The sequence below is a fragment of the Prinia subflava genome, chromosome 9 (assembly GCF_021018805.1).
Source record: "Prinia subflava isolate CZ2003 ecotype Zambia chromosome 9, Cam_Psub_1.2, whole genome shotgun sequence".
NCBI classification, from domain to species: domain Eukaryota; kingdom Metazoa; phylum Chordata; class Aves; order Passeriformes; family Cisticolidae; genus Prinia; species Prinia subflava.
This window is the reverse complement of record NC_086255.1, coordinates 11,709,339-11,734,766: the sequence shown is the minus strand read 5'-3', so window position 1 is coordinate 11,734,766 and position 25,428 is coordinate 11,709,339. Positions and strand designations below refer to the sequence as shown.

At 40.9% G+C, this 25,428-nt stretch overlaps 1 protein-coding gene across 1 annotated transcript in view; it reads right to left on the bottom strand.

Annotated features, from left to right (window-relative positions):
• Nucleotides 1–1,110: 1,110 nt before the first annotated feature.
• Nucleotides 1,111–25,428, bottom strand: part of STN1 (STN1 subunit of CST complex) — a 45,292-nt gene continuing 20,974 nt past the window's right edge. The window contains exons 4-10 of the mRNA XM_063405369.1: nucleotides 21,822–21,893; nucleotides 19,875–20,036; nucleotides 18,517–18,628; nucleotides 17,602–17,764; nucleotides 10,905–11,027; nucleotides 10,298–10,370; nucleotides 1,111–6,410 (exon numbers count right to left, since the gene is read on the bottom strand). Coding sequence (XP_063261439.1) covers nucleotides 6,253–6,410; nucleotides 10,298–10,370; nucleotides 10,905–11,027; nucleotides 17,602–17,764; nucleotides 18,517–18,628; nucleotides 19,875–20,036; nucleotides 21,822–21,893 — 863 coding nt within the window. The 3' untranslated portion in view covers nucleotides 1,111–6,252. The remainder of the gene's footprint in view (nucleotides 6,411–10,297; nucleotides 10,371–10,904; nucleotides 11,028–17,601; nucleotides 17,765–18,516; nucleotides 18,629–19,874; nucleotides 20,037–21,821; nucleotides 21,894–25,428) is intronic.

Genomic DNA, 25,428 nt, shown 5'->3' with positions numbered 1-25,428 from the left:
TCCTCCTTCCTATTTCCAAATATCACTGTAATATTTGGCTGAAGTCTCCTGGGAGGAACCATGAACTTTCCAGGCCAATAACAGACTTGGCACATACTGCATTTAATCATGTTGGTTGCTATGCAGTGACATACATTTGCTATTTATCTTACCTTGTTTCCAGCAGAGCAATATGAAGGTGAGAGAGCTCCAGTTCTAGCTGGTAGGGAAGGAGTGTGCTTCCTTCCAATGAATAACAAAAAAGCAAGCTAAAACAAGAGCTGTAGGATATGTTGTGCCAGGTTAATGGGCACTGGAGTGTTCAGTAGTTAACACTTACTGAAAATCATTCCTTTAGGTTATTGCTTTCACTGGCAAATTCTTGGCTGTGTTATTCTCAGGCAATCTTGTTAATCTGAGCTGGTTTCAACTTGTAAATTGCTGTGACTAGATTAGTATAGCCTCCATTGCACATTAAAAGGTATTAGTGGAAATGGGCTGGTGGCATCATTAACAATCAGTTGCTCAACTTTGTACCCCAATGCAGCTTTACCAGATTTTAATGGATTTGCAGTTTGCCATCATGACTGTCTTAGGACAATCTCTGTTAGGAAACTTCTGCAAAAACTGTCCAATCATTTCTTAAAAGAGAACTTGCAGAACAAGTACTTCTTGTGGCAGCATAAGTTACAGCAACAGGTTCTTTGGGACTGTCCCATGTGTTGGTTTCTCTGGTATTGTCTGATTTTCTTCCTTCCCTTTGATGGAGGCACTGATTTGGGCTTCCCTCTTCTATCAGTGCATCCATTTCCTAAAAATGTGCCAGACCATCACAATTCAGGGTCCTTCAGACCTCTTAACTAGTCAAGGTCAGTTGGGGTGATGGGACAGAGGTTGACAAATGCCCAGACACACAGTATAATCACATCAGAACAGTCACAATTTCTCAGAAAAAAAAACAAGCTAAAAAAAGACGCACTAACTGGGAGACACCCAAGCTAGAAGTCAAATTAACTTTACAGATTATGTCTGCAATGAGATCTGCAAGGACATGAAAGTGGCAAGGAGAGGCAGATAGCTTCTATCAAGGGCATGAATTCAGTTTGTTCAAGTTTGGGCAAGACACGACTCTTTTATTTTTTACTTTTTTTTTTTTTTTTTGTACTTGGATACCTGCAAAAAAAACACCACTAGAATATTTAGGGAGCTACTGAATCTTCAGGAGGGTGGGGTGAAAAGAGCGTTGTTTTCCTGAAATTGCAGCTCTTTCCTGCTGCAAACTGCAGCGGGAAGAAAGCTGCCTCTTCTGGTGCCTGGACAAGGAGCAAAGCACAGCCTGCTATCATCAGCATCAACGAGCTGTGAACAGTGTCAGGACAGTTAGGGAAGGGGATTATCCTGAAAGTTTCAATTGCCAGATGTGGACAAGGATATTTGAGTTAGGGAACATAAAGGGAACAAAATAGAGGAAGGGATTTTGACAGGATCTGTGACTGTGAATGAAGGGCCCAAGGAACGAGTCAGAGGGAAGAGTGAAGTTCAGGAATAGATGAAAGAAATTAGGGGGAAAGTTTCTGTGCCTGGCAGGGTATAAGGCTGGGAATGAAACCCAAGGTCCTGGGCTCAGCATTTCCCTGCTGCCCACAAGGATCCACAAAAATGTTGCTGTAATGCTGGGACTCCTGAAGGATGGTAGCCAATTATTGTAACTATTCTTTTATCTTTGTAGCGGCTGAACTTTTTTTTTGCTGTAGTCTGGAGAGTTGGGGCAGGAGGACTGGAGACTGTGCTGAAAGACAGCAATAAAGAACATAGCACTGCACTGACAGGAAGTTTCAAAATTCAGGGTGCCCATGGGATCTGAACTTGCTCCCTTCCCATTTAGAGGTAAGTATAAAGATACAAATCTTTGCTAGGCACATCTTTTCCCCACAGGATCAGCTTACTCTCAAAGTAAACCAAACTGCATTTCTTTGACAAACACATTTCCAGTACTTTGTCTCATAATTCTCTGTGTGGCTCCGTGCCTCACTGGCTGCTCATTGATGAATTCCCACTTTGAATAATGAATTAGCAACTCCTGTTTATGGTGTTCATCACTGGAATACACAAGTATACACAGATCCAAAACAGTCACAGCTTTTAGTCATGCAGCCAATATTTAAATATGTCATTTATTATTTTGAAAGTAAAGCTTCGTTTCCCAGGCAGGTTGTGTAAAATGCATGCCCTCGTGAGTCCAAATTTACAACCCAAAGATTTTAGAACAAGAATATTCAGAACTCATTTATCTGGATTTCTATTTTTATGAAGTCATCTAAGAAGTCATAAGAGGAAATAGGATTCCAGGAAAAATATGATACAAATAAAAACAGGGAGACCATCATTGCCTCATAGGCCTTGGAGAGCAAGATGACAAGACAAGCAAAGCAATATGTGTGGAAAGAGAGGCATAAAAATATAAAGCTATTGGTACTAATAGAAGAGCAACTTTCTCTAAGTCCCACTCCAGCATCTCTCCATTCACTCCCTCCCACACAGCCACAGAGTTCTTCTCTAATAGCTCCCATAGAGCTTTTAATGACTAGGATTACAAAAAAATTGAGGCTTATGCCCTACACAGGGAGTTGTATTATTCCCAATTTACAAAAGGGGGAAACTGAGGTATGAAGCATCCTCATCTCTTCTCTCACGCAAGTAGAGGGCAGGGACTGAGGGTAAAACTGTTCCTTTGTCTCCTCACCAGAAAAGCAATCACCATGCATTTTGCTGGAATAGAATATTGTGGTTCTTAGGTAATTTTTGTTCTCAGGTGCTGCATTTCTATGGAAACTTACCTTTTTGAGGTAACACAGAAATGCTGACTGCTTTTAAAAATTCCATTTGCCTTACCTACCTTTTACTGGCGTAACTGTTGCTATGGAAACTGGAGCTGGCCATGAAGCAGTTCTACAACATGAATTCTCACTTGTCAGTTTTACATTAAAGTGCCACCTTCTAAGTCCTTTAATAAACCAGCAATAATTGTGTTGCCTAACAAGTTTTCAAATTAAACAAAACAAGAAAGCATGCTTTCACTGCATGCTCTGCACAATATTTCTTAGGTGTGGTCTAAGAATTTTAACAGTGTGCATGATATGACTCTGTTGGTTAAGGATATGATCTTTAAACAGAGAGACAGTTTATTTGCAGTAAAAGCCCTAGTGTGTGTAGCTCGACTTACATAAAGGTGACTTATACCAACATGGGTATGTCTAGACTGCTGTCACAGAAGCACACTGTAGAGATACTGAGGGAATGGGTAATTCAGCCTACAGTGAGCCCTGTGCTCCCACAGCTCCTCGGGGTGCTCTGTGCAGGCATATGCTTGTTCTGTTCCCTGGAGGTGCACGAGGGAATGCTCTCAACCAGAGTGTTAACCTGGGCTGGGTGGCTACTGTGGAAAAAAGAAAGCATGCAAGCTTAAGACACAACTATTCTGTGGAGAGAGTCAGAATCTGTGTAGCTTGAATCTAGTCTCCTCCATTAACTTAACCTTTCACTCTTGTAAAAACTATAGGCTCCCTTGTGTTTATTCATCTTACTTCCCTGAGACAACTCATCTGAGAAAAATCCCTTTTTCCTGTTCTTGGGGAACAAACACCATCAGAACACACCCTCCATCACAAGAGTCGAGCACTCCCAGCAAGGATCAACTTTAAAACTTCCAGGGACAGGTTCTTTCCAGAATAACTTACCTGTGTTTCCTGAGATAAGTTCCTTCCACCTCATCTCCAAGGCTTTGCAGTTGTTCAGTGCTTTTGAACTGCAGCAGGGACAGGACTGATGCAGATACAAGTGTCTGCCCTTTCTACCTCCAAGCATAGAAAATCAGTGGACAGGTATTTTAGGCAAACTTTACACAAGGAAACACATCTGAAACACAGTAAGTGCAGCCTCAGAGTTGGAAGCAACAGAATTTGCACGTGTAACTTTACAAACTGCAAAGCCTGAAGATGTAATCCTATTTTGGTATGAATTTATTTTAAAGAGATCCTAAAGAGCAACATGATCTCCAAACTCTCTTTTTCTCCCCGAACTCATCCAGCCCACACACTCAGCTGTCACTCTCAGGAGAACCAGGGTCTTTCTTCTAACTTAAGAAAGGAGATCACCTTTCCCACTGTTCCTTTAACCCTTTCCCAGCAAAATAAGCTTCTGCTAATACAGAACATTTCAAGGAAATGCCCAAGACAGTCTCTTAAATTAGATGCCATGCTCTTCCAAATGGTCTGAAACACCTCATACTTTCCTTTAAACTATCCTCAAAGTCATGCCAAATAAGCAACTTAACCATATGTACTGATTGATTGTGGGCAATTCCTGAAGTGAATTTGAATTTAGGAATCAATATTCCAAGCTACTTCTTCCATAGATAGCCTTGTTTTTAAGCATCACTTCAAACTAATCAACAATCAGAGCAGGAATTTAAAAAGCAAATCTCCCCAGTGGCCAACCAGATCTTCTCATAGGCATAAATTAAAGTTTCAATTCCTCTCAGTACCACTTCACTCAGAATCTGCCTTCTTTCCCTGATTTACAGAGATATTTAGGGCGTGGGGAGGGAGTGGGGAAGAAACACTCTACAACTCTTCCTTCATTCTCTTCTGTTTCTTTCTGCACAGGTACATCCCTTCAGCACCTGTTCAGGGCCCATATTAAGATCTGACTAGGAGGTACCTGACAGAGCAGCAATGTGAGGAATAGGAAAATCTGTGAGAAAACCAACTACTGAGTCCTGCAGCAAGCAGGGAATACACAGCAGATGAATGATTCATACATAGTTCTCTACTATGAACAAACTTACCATCGCTCTAAGGCCAGAGTTTTCCACGGGCCTCTGAATGCAAATGCCAAATATTTTGTCATGTCTTTCTCTTAGCCTATATCTCACTGCAGCCAGGGCTTGGAGTGAGATATTTAATATAACAAACCACAGAGCTGGCACACATGGGGCTATACTCACTGGCTTTCCTCACGCATATGGTTTATTTTTCCCTGCTATGTCAATCCTTATAGGGCTTTACCACTACAGCTGCCTCCTGGGAGTCTGCTATTTCAACTGTTACAGGGAAGGTGCAGAGGAAAGAAGGATAAATTCAATCTTTTGTACTCTTTTCAAGTTAAAGGTCTCACCTCCACACTATAAATTAAACAGATTAATTAAACAGAAAAGCCCCTGCAGCAGCAAGCCTTCTCTAAGGATGAATATTGAACAACTTTGCTTTTTAACTGTTGCATATAACAGTTATAATTATTTCAGATCAAACATCTTGCATGGTAACCTTCTTTAGGCCAGTGTTGTTTCATCTATGCCTTGTGTTCTTCTGCAAGCACAGATATGGACAGTATTTTACCACAAAAGTGACAAAGAATAAAAGCCACAAAAAGCAACAGGCAGAGGAGATTACAGTGGGTCTCAATGGCTTCTGTATTTTCTTTTTCAAAGCATCTAATTTGTGTTTTACCATTTGTGATGTAGGAAGCAACTGAAACAGCAAAAGAGTAGCTGATTTTGAGAATTCTGGTCTGAAGAGAAACTGCAACAACAGGCATCAGTAGCACAGATGGGAATGCAGAGAAATGCAGACATGCCTCACAACCAGAGGGCAAGGCTGCAGGATGGGGAAGGGATGCAGCACCCCACTCCTGAATATTACTTCACAGAGAATGGTGGGGATTCTTCAGTAGTGTGAAAGCTGTCCAGATTGACAAATACATATTCACAAAGATGACCCAGCACTGCCAGGGAGGACAGGCAAATCCTTCTGTTTGTGTGTCCTTTCTCTGGGTGTTACAAAATTCACATAAAAGGAAAGATCCACAGATATTACCACATGAAAGCTTGCAAGATCAGCCTTTAAGCCAGAAAAACATCTCCTGAGATCACCACTGCTGTAATCAGTGATCTTTAGGAGTGACTTTTCTCTTGGCCCACTGGGTGCAGATGTGAGGATGGTCAATGTCTCATCCTACTCCAGGAAAGAACAATTTCTTTTCCAGTTCCCCTGCTGGACTAGAATGTCCAGAATCAGTCTGATACCACTTTCCCTAGGAACAGCAAGAAAGTCAGCACGCATATTAAAACAATTATTTGAACAATTTCTCCGAAGCTGGACAAAAATAGCATTTGGAGAATCAAAAGGCTCTTTTTTATCCACAATCTAGATCATCTAGACAGCTATCTAGACAGCTTCTCACAGTCTCTCAACCTCTCTTTCTTATGTTTTCTCTTTAAAATACCATAAAATATCCTTCCATCGTGCTGACAACATCACTGTTACTCTCCAGCAGTTCCAAGACACGGTGCATCACCACTTCAGCCAGAGAGGGGTTGTAGCTCTGCCGAACACAGCTCAGGATGTGAAGGAAATGGCAGCCTTTTTCAGCATCTGCAGAAAAAAGGAAAATGCAGCCAGGCATGGAAGAAATATTTCAGTCTGTCTCTTTTGAACTAGCATAATACAGATCAATCATGAAAAAAACCCAGAGCCTTAGATACTGAAACAGACGTGTGCCTATTCAGAAGAAAGAGATCCTGTCTGTGCCTACAGCTCTCCAATTATCAACTGTTCCCAGTGACTTTTCTGGGAAGTGTCAGGGTTGTAACAGAAGTAATGAGGGTGAAAGATAACTCAGTCTTGCCAACTCTGAACATACACAGCTCAGTACAACTTGATGAGGAGTTTAATAATGCAAGGGTACCTCCACTGCCCACCTGTGCAGGCCATACAGTTTTTGCAACTTCAGAAGGAATCAAATGAAAATCATTTTACCGAGGCCCAACTTCACAACCCTCTAGCCAGCAGGGAGGAGCGTGGCCAGGGCTGTCACCGCTGGCCCAACGCTGGCATCTTGTGGAAAAATTGCTGCACTGCAACTGCATTCACCTCACAATGCAATCCCATCCCTACCCTGCAGACCACCCAGACAACCACGGGAGTGGAAAGTCACGGAACCATCACTATCAGATTTTATCTCCTTTTAAGCAGAATTAGCCCTGCAATGTACAAGAGAACAGAAGTTTAAAATAACCCCCTTTGCTAGGGGCAAGCAGAGGTCCTTCATGGCTGCATGCATCTATTCTGTGCCAGGTGGAGCATTGTTTGAAGCTGTCCCAGTCATCATTTCCTCTAACACAGCCTGACACAGCCTGTAACCCACTAATCATCAGTGCTACAAGCTCCCAGTCCCCCAAGTGCTGAAGTCCACAACATATTTCTCATTGTAGCAGCTGACAATGGAAAACAGACATAAATCATATCAGCACAAATTATTTCCCTTCTCCTTAGCTCATGTGATGCAAGGCAAGTTTGATGAGGATCCTGAAAAACTGCCATGGGCCAGGGAAGGCCCTGTATTTTGTTGGTTTTTGGTTTTTTAGTTAATTCTCCACTCTAGAATCTACTGAGCCCCAGAGCTGCCTTAGAACCTGCTGAGCAAAGTCATTGGCAGATAGTGGTAAATAAACAGTTCAGCCTAATTCTGATTAGGCGGTGAATCAGGCAGAAATACTTCCTCAGAGCTATCCAGCATGATAAAAAGACCTTTGTGGCCAATAGCCAGAAATGTTTCTACTACCCTGGGAGAGATAACTGCAGAGAAGAGAACAATGCCTTTACCTGGTCATAGTGACTGTTGTTGCAAACAAAATGGGCAGCTGCACTTTGCATTTGTCATGGGTTTGTCATAAGAAGGTCAGATTGCCCATCCCTGATCTACAGTAACTTGAATCTCAATGAATTACATTAATGACTCAAGGTTACCTAACAGCACAATGTGTACTTTTCTCCTAGATGCTAGTAGAAAATGGCACTGTGGGGTAGCTGCAGGTGTGTACAATGATTAAATAACCCCAAAACACTCCTGTCCCTCTTTCACTGACATCCTAGGTTCTTGCTTTTGTCCAGCAGCTAAGGGAAGCCAGGCTGTGATTAACTGTCCTGCCAAATAACCAATATCAGAGGGGACAGAGTTACAGAACAACTACCATTTACCCAGATGTCTCACACAGGGTACATTCTGACATATTAAATATAACTTCAAGTGGTTCTGGTTTTTGTTCTCTCTACCATTAGCCTGATCTAAGCCTAAAATTTACAAAACAGAGCAACAGAGTAAATTTATAAAACAAAGAAACAAACAAACCAAAACCCAAATCTATTTTTCAGTTCAGGCCAGAGTCAAAATGTACTATCTGGCTATATTAAGTTTCTAGATGGACCCACAGTGGCCTCTCATGAGAGCATTTAATCAGGAATTATAAGTGGAGCCAAGGACTGGGATTGTCATGTAGGCACATTACAGATCGGGGCTTGTGCGGCTCTGAGTAGGCATGCAAGGGTTTTTTTTTTAATTTGTACAGTAGTTTCAGACAGCTGGGTTGGGCCTGGGAATGTGTCACAACTACAGCAACGGGGCAAGGCGTTGCCTGGAAAACTGGCAGAGAAGTAACTCAGTGGAGAGAAGAGTCTGATTTATCATAAATCATCTTCTTGTCATGGAACATTACTATTACTCTTGGGGGAAAACGGGTAGTAATTTCTTGCAACAAGCAAGCAAAAGCCCTAGAGGTGAACGAATGCCCGTGCCCTGTTTTCTCCCTGGGAGCCCGGCTGGGGCCGCGCCCCGCCAGCAGAGGGGGGCCGGCAGCCGCGCTGAGCTCCGCGCTCTTGCATCAGCCACGGACAGCAAACACCCGCCGTGCCCTGCTGCTTTCGATCGAAGCTCCCTGGCTTTGCTTCCACTGCCAATGACCGGGACATTGAAATGGCCCTTCTGGAAACCAGCAAAGGGACACTGACCTGGAAACTGTCCTCTTTACAGCGGGAAACTAAGTAGGGGGAAAGCTTCAAGGAGAACAAGAGGCTTTGTAAAACAGTGGCTAATTTTAAACTGCTTATTATGGAGAACATGGCTTTGAGGACTCTTCAAAGTATTTTCTGTGACTGATCTACAAATTACTCTCTGCTGTTGACTTTCTTGACCGAAAGAACTTCCCAACTTCTCATGGATCACAGTACTTTTACCAGTGAGATAATGCACAAGAAGGGAACAATCAGGAGGCAGTCACTCAGTGCCTCTGTTAAGTCTCTAGAGGTTCTGGCCCTGATGATGACACAGTTATATAAAAAAAAAGCAGGTTACCAGGAGAACTGGCTGATGTATAAAATGAGCAAAGGAATGATTTGACTCCTAGAGAAACGATGTTTGTATTTGTTGATTGAATGAAGGACAATACAATGTGACACAGTAACTTATTGCACTGAAACACCCTCAGGCAAACAAGCCCATATTAACCTGCATGGGCAGTAGCAACCTCTTCTCCCAAGACCTTGTCTACAGCTGTACCACTTCTTAAGACAGACAGTTAAAACTCAAACTTGATATTGCCTCACTTAGCCTTTTTTTCACTGCAGGATAACCATCATATTCCAGGTCCTACAAATGCGATATAGTTATGATAGTATAGGGATATGAGCAATTCAAGATTTTATGCCTTATGTTCCAGTCAGTCATTTATTCTGTACTAAAGCACATTCTATCCCACAAATAGCTGCACTCACTGCAAGTGATCCCTGCTGACACATTCTATCCCCTGAACTGAAAGACACTCTGTAGCAATGTACCTGTGTAATTAGCAGACATTCAAGTCAAGCACAAGTTATTACTCTGGTAATAAGACACAATAGTTTGAAGGACAGGGATAACTTAGAAATCACCTGAGGCACATTATCTGAAAAGAAATAGACTTTGTTTGACTGAGATCCTTAACTACAAAGAAAAAATACCTACCTGAGCTTAAAATCTCCAGAGAATATCCTACTGACTTAAGCAAGTTTTATTGTTGGCTTAAAGGAGGCAGGAATTTCACCTTTCAGCACGGTCACTTTTGTGTCAACTCCGCTGTCAAAACTGAACCAGCAAGATTTGCTACTTCTGCAGAGTGCAAAGCAACACCTGCTAGGTGACCTGACTTCACTACATTTGGTTCCTCCCAAAATCCAAGTATTCTCCAAAGATACACATCTAAGATAATGGCTGCTTATTTCAGATCAGACAGGTTTGCTTCCTGCTGGACACACCTGCTCTTTCTCTCTCCATGCCCACAGGAGGCTGCTCCTACACTCGTGCTTTCAGCTGTACTGATCAGCCACACCAGCAACAGCTCGAGTTCGAGGGTGAGGACAAGCAGCACATCCAACCCAGCAGCAGGAGGAGATATTGTCACCAGTATATCAGCACCAACTCATCAGAGCCTAATCACTCTGCTACTTACGCCTGGGTTTTCGACAGTCCTCTTTAATCACATCAAGGGTCACTTTAAACAGCTCCTTATCATGGTCAGTCACCTGAAGAAAAAGAAGAAATTGGCCTTGCTGTTGAAAAACAATCCAATGCTATGGTGTATTCTAAGCTAATACTGTCATAATTACACTGCATTTTATGCTGCCTCCAAGACTAATAATAAACGTCAAATCTTCAGGCAATATTTTTACTACTATTAGCAGCGCCCATGAGTTAGGTGAAGAACATGATACAACTAAGTTTGACCCAAAGGAGGATGGCTGACTCAGCAGAACAGCAAGCTTGAACCCTCTTCAATAAGAACTGTCCCAGGCCCCAGGATTCAGTGAGCTCAGCTGGATCAGGGCAGTTTGGCAGCCCAGTGAACACAGAACTTTGTACAACTCAGTGGGGCATACGGGGGTACAACCGACAGTGAAGTAAGCTGCAGAAAAGACTTCTGAGTAAACTGAGAGCACCTGGATGTCCAGCTTCTCTTTCTGAAACATTTCTACTATTTCGGCAATATTTTTACTGTTCTTACTGATTATGAAAGTCATACCACTGAACTTGTTTGCAACCACAGCTCAATTCCTTACATAGTATAAGTCCTTGGAGCTGCTAGGTTTCTGGAAAACTACTCCTTTTTCTTGTAGCATCTTTATTGCTTCCTGAAAAACATTGTGAATCCTTTTGGAACCAGAATTACTTTTTGACTTCACCTGGATGGGAAGAAAGGAATGAAGCAGATGGTGAGAAATCTCAGCTCAACCAAAGTTACCAGCAAAAGCTCCAGATGCTTTGAAGAAGATTACTTCAGGTCCTCTTTAACGTGAATTTTGTTACATATTTTTCTTCATTTAGTAATTCACAAATCATATCTGTTATGTATGAAATAACCAGTATCTCTGAGCTTTAAACAAAATCTAAACACCAGAAGCTTGTACCATTCTTAAAGAACCACAATCTCTAAACTGCCTTCTTCATTAGCAGCTATTTTGGCTTTTTTTTTTGGAATATACTTGTGATGCTTGCAGATCATTTGACTTTTTGTTAATCAAGCTTTGTTCACTTTCAGAGTTTTCCTGGTAATAAGGGTAGGAAGGTAGGAAAATCAGAATTTTGCAAGGTGATATTCAGGAGGAATCCAAGTGCTGAGGACTGGATTCCCATCTCATAATTTCAGGGAAAGGTGAAAACTGACAAAACCAGTATTTGTTTCTTGTCCCCTTTGTTTCCAAATTTTTACAAACATTCTGGTCATGCTCTCAGGAGCTTCTCCACAGCCTAAGGAAGTGAAAGGATAAATAGCATGCAAGAAATTAAGACAAGTATACAAAGTAAGGCAACAAAGGATTCAGTTTTGAGGGTAGGCGAGAAATTAGTTTCTTGTGAAAGTATAACAATGTGTCTTGAAGTCCATAACTGAGATTATTTAGAACACAGGGTTCTGTGTTTGGGACACATCTAAGCAGAAGGAAGGAAGGGGAGGGGAAAAATAAAACAGGGAAAACCAGAGTTTGTTTGGAAGTAGAGCAAAGCTGAGAGAGTGGAATGACAACTAGGGAAGTAGAAAGAAATAATTAGTTGTGGAAAAGGGAAAGTATGGGTAGATAAGAACAAGACTATGATTTACTCTTCTCCATCTCCCTCTGTCCTACTGTGTCCTTCAACCTCCCATTTATCTACACAAACTGCCTCGGTTCCCCAATTGCTGTTTTCTCATCCGCTGGGAGCACACTGTGCTCCCTGTGGTTTTCTTTGGGATGGGAGCTAAACTGCTTCCCACAAACCACCATGTGATAACCAGAACCACACCAGAGCAACCGGAGCAAGGTTTGCCAAGACATTCCTTCAACTATCACCATAAATGCTCCCACCCTGTTCTGAAGAAAAAGATCAGACTTCACATATCCTGCTTCACTCACCAGAAGCAGCTCAGAAGCCTCAGGAGTGAAGCAGGCAATCACCATGAGCTAGAAAGAATGTACATGAATATGCGAAATGGACACCACAGGAGCAAAGGAAGAATATCTTTTCACAAAACATCCATTTGATCCATTTGCAGTTCTCAAGTGACACTCCAATAGCCTGGAAGCTGATGTACCTAACTGGGAATAATTTGGGGATCCAAAAGGGATATTGTTGTTTGCATGAATCCCAAGTTTCTCCCTCCTGTTCTTCCAGATAACCCTCAGGATTTCAACAGGCCATAATCACATCTCTCTCACTGTCCCACAACAGCCAACTCTCTTTTTCCTCTCAAATCACCAGTAAAAATAATAGCTGAATACTTCAAGATAATTAACACAGAACAATAGCTCTTATTCTAAGTTCAGTTTTCTCTATTTCAGACTGAAGGATTCAGTGCCTGAACCTTGTCTGCCCTCCCGTCCACCACAGCCATCAATCTGGATAACAACAGACTCTACTTCTAATTACAAACTTGGCCATACATCTGGACACCATTCCTGTCACAGCATTAATTCCACTGTGGTATTTCTCTTCATTGTGCCTCTTCTGATGAACTGAAGAAACAAACATAAAATGCAGCAGGAGGGATTAAGCGAAGAGTGAGTATTTGCTCACAGAAACACACATTCACATAGCCATATGTAAAATGAAGAGACTTTGCCTCTCACTCAAATGCAGTAATAAATCCTCAAGAATGTAAAAAATTGCTAGCAAAGCAACCAACTCAAGACTCTGATCAATTTTTAATGTGAAAGCAAACATTTGGGAAGAAAAAAAAGATAAAAATATTTCTAAAGAAGTACAGTAATTATTCAGTTTGGCTTACCACTGAAATCCTGTCAGAAAAGGGAGATAATTAAAACCAGACTCTGTGTGAACTGACACACAGCTCAGCCTGGCTGTATACTGAAACAGAATCACTAAGAATGCAAGTCAAGGCACTGACAGAGTGAAAGCAGTGAGTCCTTATTATAAGTAAGCAGCTGCTACATATCAGCACTCTCTCATATGTGCTGCAGAATCCACAGAAAAGGACTTCATGGCAAAAGGACTGTTTCTGAAAAAAATTAGGGCTTCTGCCCACTTTAATAATACCATATTATATATTAATACAAGAGTATTATATATCATTGGTGTTTAATAGTACCATAAAATGACAGGAAAAATTTGGGTTTTTTTCCTAGAGTACTCTAGAACATGCTTCCTCCTTTCCATTCCTCTGGGTAGAGCAGCAATTAATTTTCTTTGTCAACACAGTCTAAAATTGCTTAGTCTGGTCTTTTGGTTCACCCAAAGTAACTCCAGCATCTCATCCTGCAAATTCACAAGTCAATAGTACTTCTCTCCCCAGAACCTCTCACAATGTTCACACCTCCTTTTGCAAAGTTCCCCCCTTGGGCATGCCTTGGTTTCATGGTGCACCATTTCAGGTTTTCTGAAGCAGTTACAGCAGGTTCTTCCCCTTCCCTTCCAAATCAGCTCCTTTTCAAATAAATTAAGCTGTACATCAAATATAAGAGCATTCAAGAATCAGTCATTCCTTTTGCAGAACACATCATGTGTATGTGTAACTTGGGACATAAGCAGCTATTAAATAACAATTTTACTATCATTTAATTAATATATTAAATATATTATTAAAATATATTTAGTAATAATTTTACTATCATTACTGCACTCCCAAGACTGGTCAAGGGCTCTGTAGCAGAGCCAACAGAAGAATGCAGAATTAAGTTGGTACTTTAATCAATATATTCCATCTGATAGACTTCACACAGCTTAGTGGGCTGGTGCTGTGCAAGCAGCTATTCTCAGATAGTTAAAACACGACAAATTCTCTGCACAATCAGTAACAGGTCAAAGAAATGAAGTGGTACAGGAATTAGTGAGTCCATTCAAAACACTGGAACTATGTAACCTTTGACTCATTTTGAATCACACCCTGATGGTGTTAAAGTTTCCTGGTATAACCACACATGTGATTCTACTCATGGAATCACAATTGCAGTTTCTCTTGTAATGTTTAATCCTGGGCTTAGGCAGGTGACAATTTTAGCAATAGTGATCCTGGATATGTCAGTCCTGAAGTACTATAATAAGCTTTGTAATATACATATTTAAAGCAGTGGTGAAGCTTCCTTGAGAGGTAGGAAGACAAGAACACTGCATCAAGACCTTATAATGAATTGTGTTACACCTACAGTACAATGTACGGGGTAGACACAGACTGTGAACAACACTGGAAAACTTCCTGCTTTAACTAATTCTCGTTGGTGACCTTGAGATAATATTCAAATTAAGAGAAGTACAAACAGCAGACTCTGGAAAGCACAACTCAAGTTACGTGTCCAAGCCAGTGACATTCATGAACTGGAATTGCAGCATTAAAATAGCCCACACTATAGCTTATGCATGGCAGAAATATTGTTAATCAAGACTGCCTGGTTTAAAGCATTTAATTCAGTTGAGAAATTGGATGGATCCACTTAACATGTAGCTTTCTTTAAAAAAGGAACCAAAGGCTTGTCCACTTGCCCAAGATAATTGCCTAGGTCCAGCAAGTACACTCTGGAGGTTCTCTAAGCACAAAATTACTTTTTCTTGTTTTACTTATAGTCTTCCTTCTGGTACCCACCCCTCCAGCCTCAAAACTCACTTGTTCTAAGGGATAGGGAAAAGGCTGCACCTTAGGGATAGATGGGGCACTGGTAATGCAAATTAAAGCTCCAGTGGCTTTAAAACTCATAAAAGATTTGTTAATTTTTAACTATTTTTAAAAGCAGTTAAATTCTCTTCCTCTGTAGACTCTAAAATTAAATTTTCACTAGTATATGTCTGAGGAGAAGAAATTATTTCAGTTCTGCCCAGTGCATCTGCTAGAGGTAAATTTATTCTGGAGATGCAGAAGATTTCACTGCCAGGTAGGCATCAGGACTGGAATGAGGTATTGTAGAACATGTATGGGATGTGGACAGGGCTCAGCTACACAGCAATGCTGAAAAGGAACACAGAGATGCTGCCTACCTCAAACTATCCCAGCTAACTCCTTCCATCTTCATCCTCTGCTCCACTCTACTGCACTGAATCCACTGCAGCTTATCACCTCCCTGGAGAAAATATTCCACGGGGAGACACCCTCCCTCTATGATGAACACCGTGCAAGTACTTTAGAAGTTGGGAAAGAGATGAAGGGGGGAAAGGAAAAGAAAAGAAAGCAACTTGTGATCTAGAACACTGAAATCAGGATAAAAAAATACTCATACATCCAAATAACTCATCCTTTTACATCCAGGAAAAGTGCAAGAAGTGAACAAGTGTGTATATTGTGGCATGGCCTAATTAGCTGAGCAGGCTCTGTAGCTCCTGCCTTGCCAAACAGACCCGAAATAACATTGTTCCACATCAACAGCACCATTTATCCTCTTGCTTTGAGGGCAGTGCAAAACAAAAGACTACTGAAGAGAAAAGAAAGGAAGAGGGACGGAAATCAGATCTGTTACACTTACTTTTGTGGGTAGAACTGGGTACTTGACCCTTTGCCAAGTATGAAAAGTGACACCTTCCAGAGACGGAGTAGAGGAACAAGGAAATACATTTCTAGAGCATTACTAGGCACTCCTCTTAAGGCATTCATGCCACTTGACAACTGCAGGTCCTCTCTTATGCAAAAACAGATAACCTTCTTTGCAAGAAATTAATACTAATGGACAATAGGGAGAACTGCAATTTCTAAATAAGCATCTGTGCACCCAAATTCTTGGGACACATACTCACATCCTTGCATCAGGGTCAGGAGCAACTATTAATTATTATCATAGCTCTTCACCAGTGCCAACAACACTGAAGCTGCATTATTTTTCTTGGTTTGGGGTTTTTGAGTTGGTCTTTTTTGGTTGGTTGGTGTTTTGTTCGGGTTTTCTTGGAGGTTTTTTTTTTGTTTTTCTGTGTTTGTTCTGCACCAGTTCCTACTTCAAATGGCTTTGTAAATTATTTATCTTTGCCTTTCTATAATGCTGAAACGTTTAAGTTTCCAGTATTGGACACAATGGCCACTGCTTCCTTTAATGTAAAGTGTTTGGGAACTGTTAATACTGGTCCAGCTAGTTTAGAAAGTACCAGGATCCATGTTGGATAATCTACTAGCAAACATTCCTGTCTAAAATGAGAATAGCTCTTGTTAGTGCTAACATCCATGTTTGTTTTAAAGCAAATTAGAAAAAAGTGCCTTAAATAAAAACATGTCCCCCAGTCCAGCTATCAAGAACAGCCCAGCTATCAAGCAGCAGTTCAACAAGGCCAACAAGAAAAGAGCTACTTTTCATTATTATTTGACCTCATCTGCAAGAGACTCCTTTTTGTGTTATTTTGTTTATGTTTCTTAAGAATTAAACAAACATTAGAAGTCAACATAACATAGCACTTAACATTACAGTACACATCATAATCAGGGTGAAAATGACTGCCAGGGATTTATTGCTCTACTGAAAACCAAAAAGTAAACAAATTAATCACAACACTCCAGCTTAAGTTTCAATTGCCATTGCTTTCATGGTAGAAGATGTAACTGTAAGCTTTGCAGAAATTTATCACTTCATACCAGTTGAGAATCTGGTTTGTAATTTTTTCAACTAATACAGAGTAATATAAAGCCATTTTACAAAACAAGTTTTGTTCTGTTTCCCATTCTGCAGCTGATCAAGAGGTTACTCACTCAGGAAAGTTTCTTAATAGTTTGGTTACATGCAACTACCTGTAAACTGATTTCAATTTAATCCCACCTTCTCATCCTTTCAATCATGGCCTTTCACAATTAGGGACTTCCAGTATGAGAAACATGTAGCAAGAAGCACTGCTCATCCACTCATCATAATCTCCTCTTGAAAGCTGCATCTCTATTAATATACTGAGCTTCAAATGAGAAACAAGACAAAGATTTTGTGCTTCCTTCTCTTAGTCAGATTTAGGATCTCAAACCTCTGTCCCAAAGAACTCAAGCACCTTAAAGGGATGTCTTTTTCTGACATTACTACTAATTACAAATCTAAATAAAGTAGTGACTCTTGCAGGCTGTAAGATTTTTCAGCCCTAACACAAGATTACCCCTAATAACAGAATGTTCTTACATTACTGTTTTCAGCCCAGTTTTATATGTCTGAAGTAACAAGTTTTCCTCAAGCTCTGTAAATAATTCATGTGTAAAGCTAAAGCACTAGTGGTTTTTGAATCCTCTGAAGACACAAGTCTCTTATCTGTTTATGGTTAACAAAAGTACACAGTATTATTTCCCCGCACTAAAAGCTTGGAACAGGTGTATTCACTCACCTCCTGACAGCTGGGGCTGGATAGGTGCACACCAGCCAGAGACACCAGAGAATCCACTGTCTCCAGCTCCTGCTGGTAAAAGGTCTGAATTTTGTTTTCTAATAGAAAGCCTTGCACTTTCTCATGCAGCATATGGATTGAGGAGTTCTGACCTTCCAAGCCACTGCAAGGATACACAGAACATGTCAAAAGGCAAGAAATGGATTTTAGAACAACTACATAAAGTCAGTCCACTAGACTGGTTTCAAAGGTCAAAGGATGTTTTACTGTCCTTAAAGAATTTGAATTTAAATCCTTAATTAAAACAGAACACTTTTATAAGCATAAACATTCAACTGCTCTTCTTCAATCATTTGCTGTTTCAGTTTTGTGAATTTAGGATCTGCAGTTTCTGAAACAACACTACATGTACCAGGCCTCTCAAGAAGCATCCAGCTATCCTGAAACTGAGTACAGGAGTGAGTGTTTGACTCAATTTATTGAGGTTATGAATTTGTCATTTGACAATGACAAGGGCAGGAGAGCATTTCAGTGGAATAGCTCCTTAACCTTACACATAAAACAACATCAGGCAAGGATACTTCTCCATCCTCTCTGCTGACCTCAGCCCCAAATCTTGCTCTAAATCCCATCTTTTTTCACTAGATGAAAGAGGTCTGTACACAGTATTTTAAGTTCTTCCTAATATTCACTTAAGTGCAGCATTATATTTCTTTCCTCAGATTATGGACAGGTATCTCACCTGTATGGATCACAAATTATTTGGGAGAAAAGCAGTCTGCTACTGTATATTTGTGCAGTCTAAATCACAGTCAGGCCCTGTTCTATTTTTTTTCTAGAGTTATTACAACAACAAGTAAACAATCATAATATCCCATCCTTTGCTCCAGGAGCAGTACTGGAAACTGCATTTACCTCTGTGTTTCCTCAGGGCCCTTGAAAGGTTTATCGTAAACTTCTCTATAGAGACAGGGGAGCTCCAGCATTCTTGAAATCTGGACATCACACACGGGATCATCCACTTTATCTGGAGAGGCAATGAGAACACACAAACCTGGCCAGGACTGCCATAAAATTTCTAAGCAAGCAAACCTGAGGCAGCACAAAAGAGCTTCACAGGCAGTATTAAACTGGCAAAATTTGTTCACTGTGGTTTTTATAAAAATAAACCAAAAAGGCCAATCCTTCTTTACAATTTACAAGGAAGTAAAATGGCCTGTTGTGGTGCATTACAGATTATGCTTTTTTCTGACAACTTATTTAACTAGAATTTATGATCTCTATTTTACCTTTCAGCAGTCTTATCCATTAAATGAAATTAACACATAGTAAGGAGCTTTATTTGGGCCAAAGTGAAAGCAATTTAGAGGCTATTTGAATTGCATGGCTCTCTTTGGTATTATTACCAACCCATGAATGGGTTGTATATACTCATAAATCTTCTGTCTGGAAGGGAGGGCTGAACTCCCTTGCAAATTTAAGGTAGAGCTGAAAAATCTAGACTTTTTATCTGACTTACACGGGGATTTTAAAAGACAGGCTTTTCTTCACTAAAGAAGTCATTTCAGTATCATCTCTGAAAGATCTCACTGGAGAAAACCCACTCTTACACAACAGCACAGACACGGAACTGAGAAGAAGTTATGTAACTGGAAGCTCCCAGAGCATGAGCTGTGGGCTGCAGAGCCCTGCTGCTCAAGGAGCTGTCAGACACAGAGGCAGCCCCTGCGTGCAGATCTGTGCCTGAGGAGCACCTCTCCCTCCTCCTGCAGAGCCAGCGAGCTCAGGAGAAGCCAGGCTCCAGTGGGACACTGCCCATATGCTGCTGCCTGCCCATGGAATGGGTTGTGCAGCCCCTTCTCCAAAGCCCTCTGTGCCCTTGCTGAAGTGGGACACAGAAGGTCACCAGCTCCCTTCCCACGGGCTTTGGCTTGCTTTGGCTTCTCTACTTCAACACAGAGAAATCTGAAGAGCAAATCACTCTTGCAGACACCCAAGCACAGTATCTGCACAGTATTCTTGTGTGCATGGTAATCAGCTTCTACAGTTTTTCCAGGAATGCCTCGTTTACAGGCAATCTAATGTCACACATTACATAGTGTGTCTTCCAACCTTATGCTGCTACAGTTGAAATAAAGATATACAGATGAAAATCCTTAGAAAAATGAGGTGCCAGAAAATAAAGTGGAAAATATTCAATTAATTGCATACAGCTCAGATATTTTCACAGATTCAGTCATCTTAGTAACATATATCAGAGTCATAACACTCACAAAAACACGAAGCCTGAATTTCCCTTTGTTGCCTATAGGTTCGGATGTGACCTCTGACCCTGACAACATCTCCAATCTCCAGCTTGGTTTTCTGCCTTACTGTTTCTTGGAGTTTCTTCATCTGTTCAAACACACTGAGACTGCTGGCTGTGCTTGGATGACCTGCAAGAAGTGAGGGTTAAGGGAGTCAGGCACTAAAGTCAATGCATTAATTGTCCTTTTGCATTCATCCACTCCACCTAAGCACCACAGGAGTCATATTACTAAAAAAGGGTAAGGTCCCAGGCACTGTGTCCCCTGGGTAGCAAAACTTCTGGGTGACAAAGTTAGTTTACTGTATTATATTTATTTAAATTGTTCACCTGGGGAAAATATAGAAGGGAGAATATACTGATTTACCCCTGAAAATGTCATAGATGGGTTGCAAAATTGAAACATAAATTTGAAATGGTTGTTGTCATTTTTTGATTTTGTCATACTAAGATGGATGAGAGGAGAAAAGTCAACGGAACTTTTTATATAAAAGAAGAATGAGTCATCTGAGGTGGGGCCAAAGCATTCATGTGATGGAATTTGATGTCTGCACTGAGGTGAATACAACTGAGGTGAATGCCACTTGACAGAACTTCACGTTTACATAACACAACTTTGTAGGACAGTAATCCTTCATAACTTAAAACCTGATTAATGTTCCAAGTATCCCTGATCACAATTACAAAAAGCTGGAAGAAAGTTTCCTGTGCTCCCTGAGAGCTTTCTTTAGCAGGTACAAATTAATGAATTGCCATTCTTAGCATAGTGTCCATCCAAGCACGACTGACGTATATGTAAAATAAGAATACAAGGCTGAAAATCATTCTTGGCCCTCATTCTATTTCAAGCAGTATTTCATGCAACTCCTTTTAATGCATCTAAGTTCCTCATTCAAGTTCCTCAAAACTGATTTGATTGTGTGTCTCTTTTTTTTTTTTGAGAGCTGTGCTAGATCATCACCTCTCCAAAGTGAGAGCTGTCTTCTACACTCCAGTTGGGACTGTTTGTACCACTTGTCATATGATTGTTAAATATAAGTATGAATTATCTGTCTATATAAATGGGCTTGTTCCACAGACATCAGAGTTTCTAACTTTTACATCAAGCTTTCCTTTCTCCATTCTATTAATATATATCCCTAACACTGCAGATGACACCAGTAAAATTTATTTCAGTACGATTGATCAGTTCCATATTAGGGTTGTCAATCCACTACATGGGCTTCCAAGAATATCCAAAGTAGAAAGAATTCTTTACTTTGATCTACAAGAAACAGTGGGAGAAAAAACAAAGAGACTGCCAGACTGTAGTGAGTTGTTCTGTTAGGGAGTGCAATAATACATTCATTTCAAATGCACAATTGCTGCACATTTAGGACTTGCCCAAATTGTAAAAGATTGCTGGCATCCTCCCACTGCTTGAAGCTGTGTTTGAAGCTACTTTCAAGTTCATTGCTGACAGTGTCTGTATGAGCAGGAGTATATGAATACAAACAAAGCAAGGATAAATCCTGAAACCAAAATCACAAGGGCAGGTCAATGGACTGACTTTGGAAACAGAAGTTGTGGCACATTTCCAGACTAGCTCCTTACTAGATGAAGTCACAGAAAGAACTTTAACAGGCAAATTCTCTGAACAATGTCACAGCATAGAACTGAAATATCACATTACTCAAATAAGGAAAAGGCAGGGACAGGACATAATGTAATGGTTTTATTGGCATCACCCTTGAACACAACACAAACACTAACAGAAAATTCCCAAAATGGCCCAGGCAGTATGATATGATGGTTTAAAAAAAAAAAAAAAGAACTGTTGAATTTGCTCTTCTGCAAGTTTGATGACTTCCTAAATTATTTAAGATAGACATAAGTAAAAACATACAGTCAAAAGAGGATTTGTTTCATAAATTACCTGATATACGTGTTTCTGCTACCACGGGATTTTTCCAGAAGACACAATTTATAACTCCAGTACTATCATCCACTGCAAAAAAATTTGCAAGAATTACAGAGAAAAGCAGGCATTCATGTTCAAAGGAGTGAAGATATATAAATATGTAGGGAGATAACTGCCTAGGATATCTCATTCCCACTGCTCTGGAAGGTAAAGTGGGTGTCCAAACCCTACTTACATATCTGAAATAATTTCCATAGTTGTTTCAGACATGGAAGTAGCTCAGCACCAGATGTGCTTATGTGCACAGTCAGCAAAGTAACAGGTATATTCTCAAAGAAAGATCATACACTAAGTTAAATTATGAGCACATATATTGGATACTGGGGGGTTTCAATCTCATTGACAAGGTTAGGTAAAGAATCAGTGTTGAAGGCTGAAGTCAGACAAATTAAAACAGGAAACCAGGCACAAACCACAGAAGCATTACTGTTAAGTGAGAAAACAGCACTGCAACATTGGGGGATACACCATGTGAATAAACCAGGAGTGCAGCTGCCTGCAGCTGCACTGGATTCCATGCCAATATCATGCTCAAAGTCTGCTGGTCTTTCCAACATGAGATGATGTCCAGGGAGCAGAAAGGCAGCTCCTCTAGGCAGGAAGGGCAGAAGACAGTACATGCTTGTGGTTCTGCTCCAAGCCAGGAATTCCCAGCTTTAAGTGTAGGTGCTGGTGGCATGCATGCCACTTCTGCTGCTGAAAAGGCCCAACACCTTCTCCTGAGCACGGAGCTGCTTGTCCTGTTTTGCCAGTGTCCAATGAAAATAAGTTTTAAGATTTCTGCTCCAGGCACTACCTTGTCGATGACAGCAGGAAAAGACAAAACTCAAAGGAAACTAAAATCTGTCAGGAGATCAAGGGACTGTATATAGATGGCCTGTACAACAAACACTCTAAATAGAAAGGCACTAAATGTCTGTCAAGGATCATCCAGCCAATGCACCCTGCTTCTTCAATGTAGTACCTCCAGACTGAGATTCCACTCCTCACAAATGGAAACCTGCAATTTTCTTCTGCTCCTTAAAGCAGGTCCATGACTAAAAAGTAACAGCAATGTTTACCATGAAGGTGCTGATTGGTACCTGCAGTCATTTCCTCTGGGACCCACAGCATCAAAGCAAAATGCCTTTGCACTGTCTCGCATGTTTTAAAACAATCTCCCTGTTTGAGGGGTCTGATTTCAAATCATTGTCTTCCCTTCCTGTTTCCAAGCAGTTTAGCTGCACATTCCTATTAGCAAACTTACAGCACTTATAAGATGCAGGCAATTCCAAATTCCATCACCAAAGTATGCTCCTCTCCACTATCTCTGTTTTGAGCTGCTGTGTCTGCAACTATTTCAGCAGCTTTAATTTTGTACCAGAGCACAGATAACGATCTGCTGGTAGGATTTCCTCTCCTTGGTACAGACAGACAGCAACTATTTTAGTAGGAGTCAGAGCCCTCATAAACCATGCCAAGCCATCCATGCAAGCCAGCAATGGCAACAAGGAGCAGGGCAGATGACATTTCACTCCTGCATTCCCACAGTTTCTAGATGTTCCAGCTTGCACCAACTGAGACAGACTGGCTTCCTAAGAAAGGCCTGGAAACAAACCAAGTAAGACTGAAGGATTAGGAGGGCAGACTCCTCCTCCTCAATGTAACAGCTGAAAACTGAGTCCGGACAGACTGACCTGTGCTTGACCACACCAGGAATCTGGGAGCAGAGCAAGATTCTGAAACAGAGTTTTGCAATTTCATAGATGAAAGCTCTGAGCAAAAAGACAAGTAACTCCTGAAGTGCATTGAGAACTCTTGCAATTTTATTCTAATTAGACAAGAGAATGTTAATCTATTTTAAATGCACTACAGGGGTCTACAAACTTTTGAAAACTTCCTGTGCTCCCTGTGCTGCCCTTCCTCATCTATTTGGGTTTAAACTTTTGTTTATTTGGGTTTTTTGTGGGTTTACTTTTTGTTTCTTGGGGTTTTTTTCCTGGTTTTTGTTTGTTTGGCTTTGGTTTCTTTGGTTCTTGCTTAATTATTTAGGGGGTAGCTCAAAGCTACCTATTAAATGAGGTAATTGTGTAAATTTTTATTTATGACAAAAAGGATATGGCACTTGTCAGGCCTGCATGAACCTACTGAGATGCTGGTAATTTTTTTTTTTTAATTTGATTTAAAGTCAACTGCTTTTCAGCCTTTCAAGTCAATTTTGGAGGACAAAGAAAACCACGCATGAGGTTTGGTTTTGTTAAAAAGGAAAGGGAAAAAAAGAGGTCAGAAAGGTGCATTAGGTAAAATATGAGCTTGATCAAAGCTGTGTTTCAGTTAGATATCTTTCTCCTAAATTATCATAATAATACCATGAAACAATCAAATCAAAGTGTCAAAGTCAGATATTACACTGCATGTAATTTTTATTTTTTAAGCTAGGAAAAAGTAAATTAACTCTTTTTTACAATTATAATTTTGTCATCAGTTCTGGCTGTAGAGTTTTCAGCAGAGGACCTAAGATTCTTTAAAGTGAGCAGTGTGTATTCTGAAGCAGATAGGAAATGATGGGGGAGGATCATGGCAGGGACACAAAGACATTTCAGTTCCCTATCAGAGGGAAAGTACAAAGGGGGAATTTCTTTGTAAGTCACTTTTAAGCAGCTGGAAAGTGAGCAAGTCCTGAGCAGTGTGTGGCACTCCAACTGATGCAACCCCTGTGACTCACCAGAGACTGTTGAACGGAGAGATGCAAGAAGTTACAAGCAGGAAACTGTCTAAGAAGTTACAATTTTGCTCTGGCAGAGTCGGCCTGCCTGAAAGGGAGGGCAGGCTGGGGAGGGGCACCCTGGCAGGTAGCCTGAAAACTCAAACCAGGAACTGCTGGAACAAAGAGTGGAGCTGGATGTGAAAGGACAGCAGGAAGCCAGGCGTACTGTGAGCTGCACTTGAAGGTCGGCTGATCTAAGGCCTTAATTGCACTACTCTGCAGTTTCTTTTCCACTATTTCTATTCCTCCACTTTCCGTCCCAGTCAAACATTTTCAGCAGGTTTAGTTGTTAAACAGATGCTGAGAGCAGCATGGAAAGCTCCTATCCACAGAATTGGTTGTCTTGGTCATTTTAATTCTGTTTTCCTCTGTTCTCATGAAGTGATAAATGCCTTTGCAGTCAATGCCACTCTGCAGCAGTTTGATGCTGGGGAACCTGGGACCTGCTTAATTCATCAGCTGTAACTTCACAGCACTCCCGAGGGTCAGGGAACTGCAATTTTATAAGCAAGGGAATTGGGAAGGAGAGGCATGCTGTGATTCACCTCCACCAGGTGAAAAGCCATGGCAGACACTGGCCATAAGGGCTTCCATAGGATCTGTGCACTTGGGTCCCCCTTCCTACTGTGAGGTGACCTCCCCTCACCTTTTGAAACTTGCCACATCACCACTGATCCACTCTGCTTTTTCTCCAGATGTAAAAGACAGCTGAACAAAATGACAATCAGATGTTTCCATGTCAGTAAAATTGAATACTGGGAAAAGCAGTACAGAGGAGACAACTCTCAGCTGGTGTTGGCAAGGACTGGTACTATG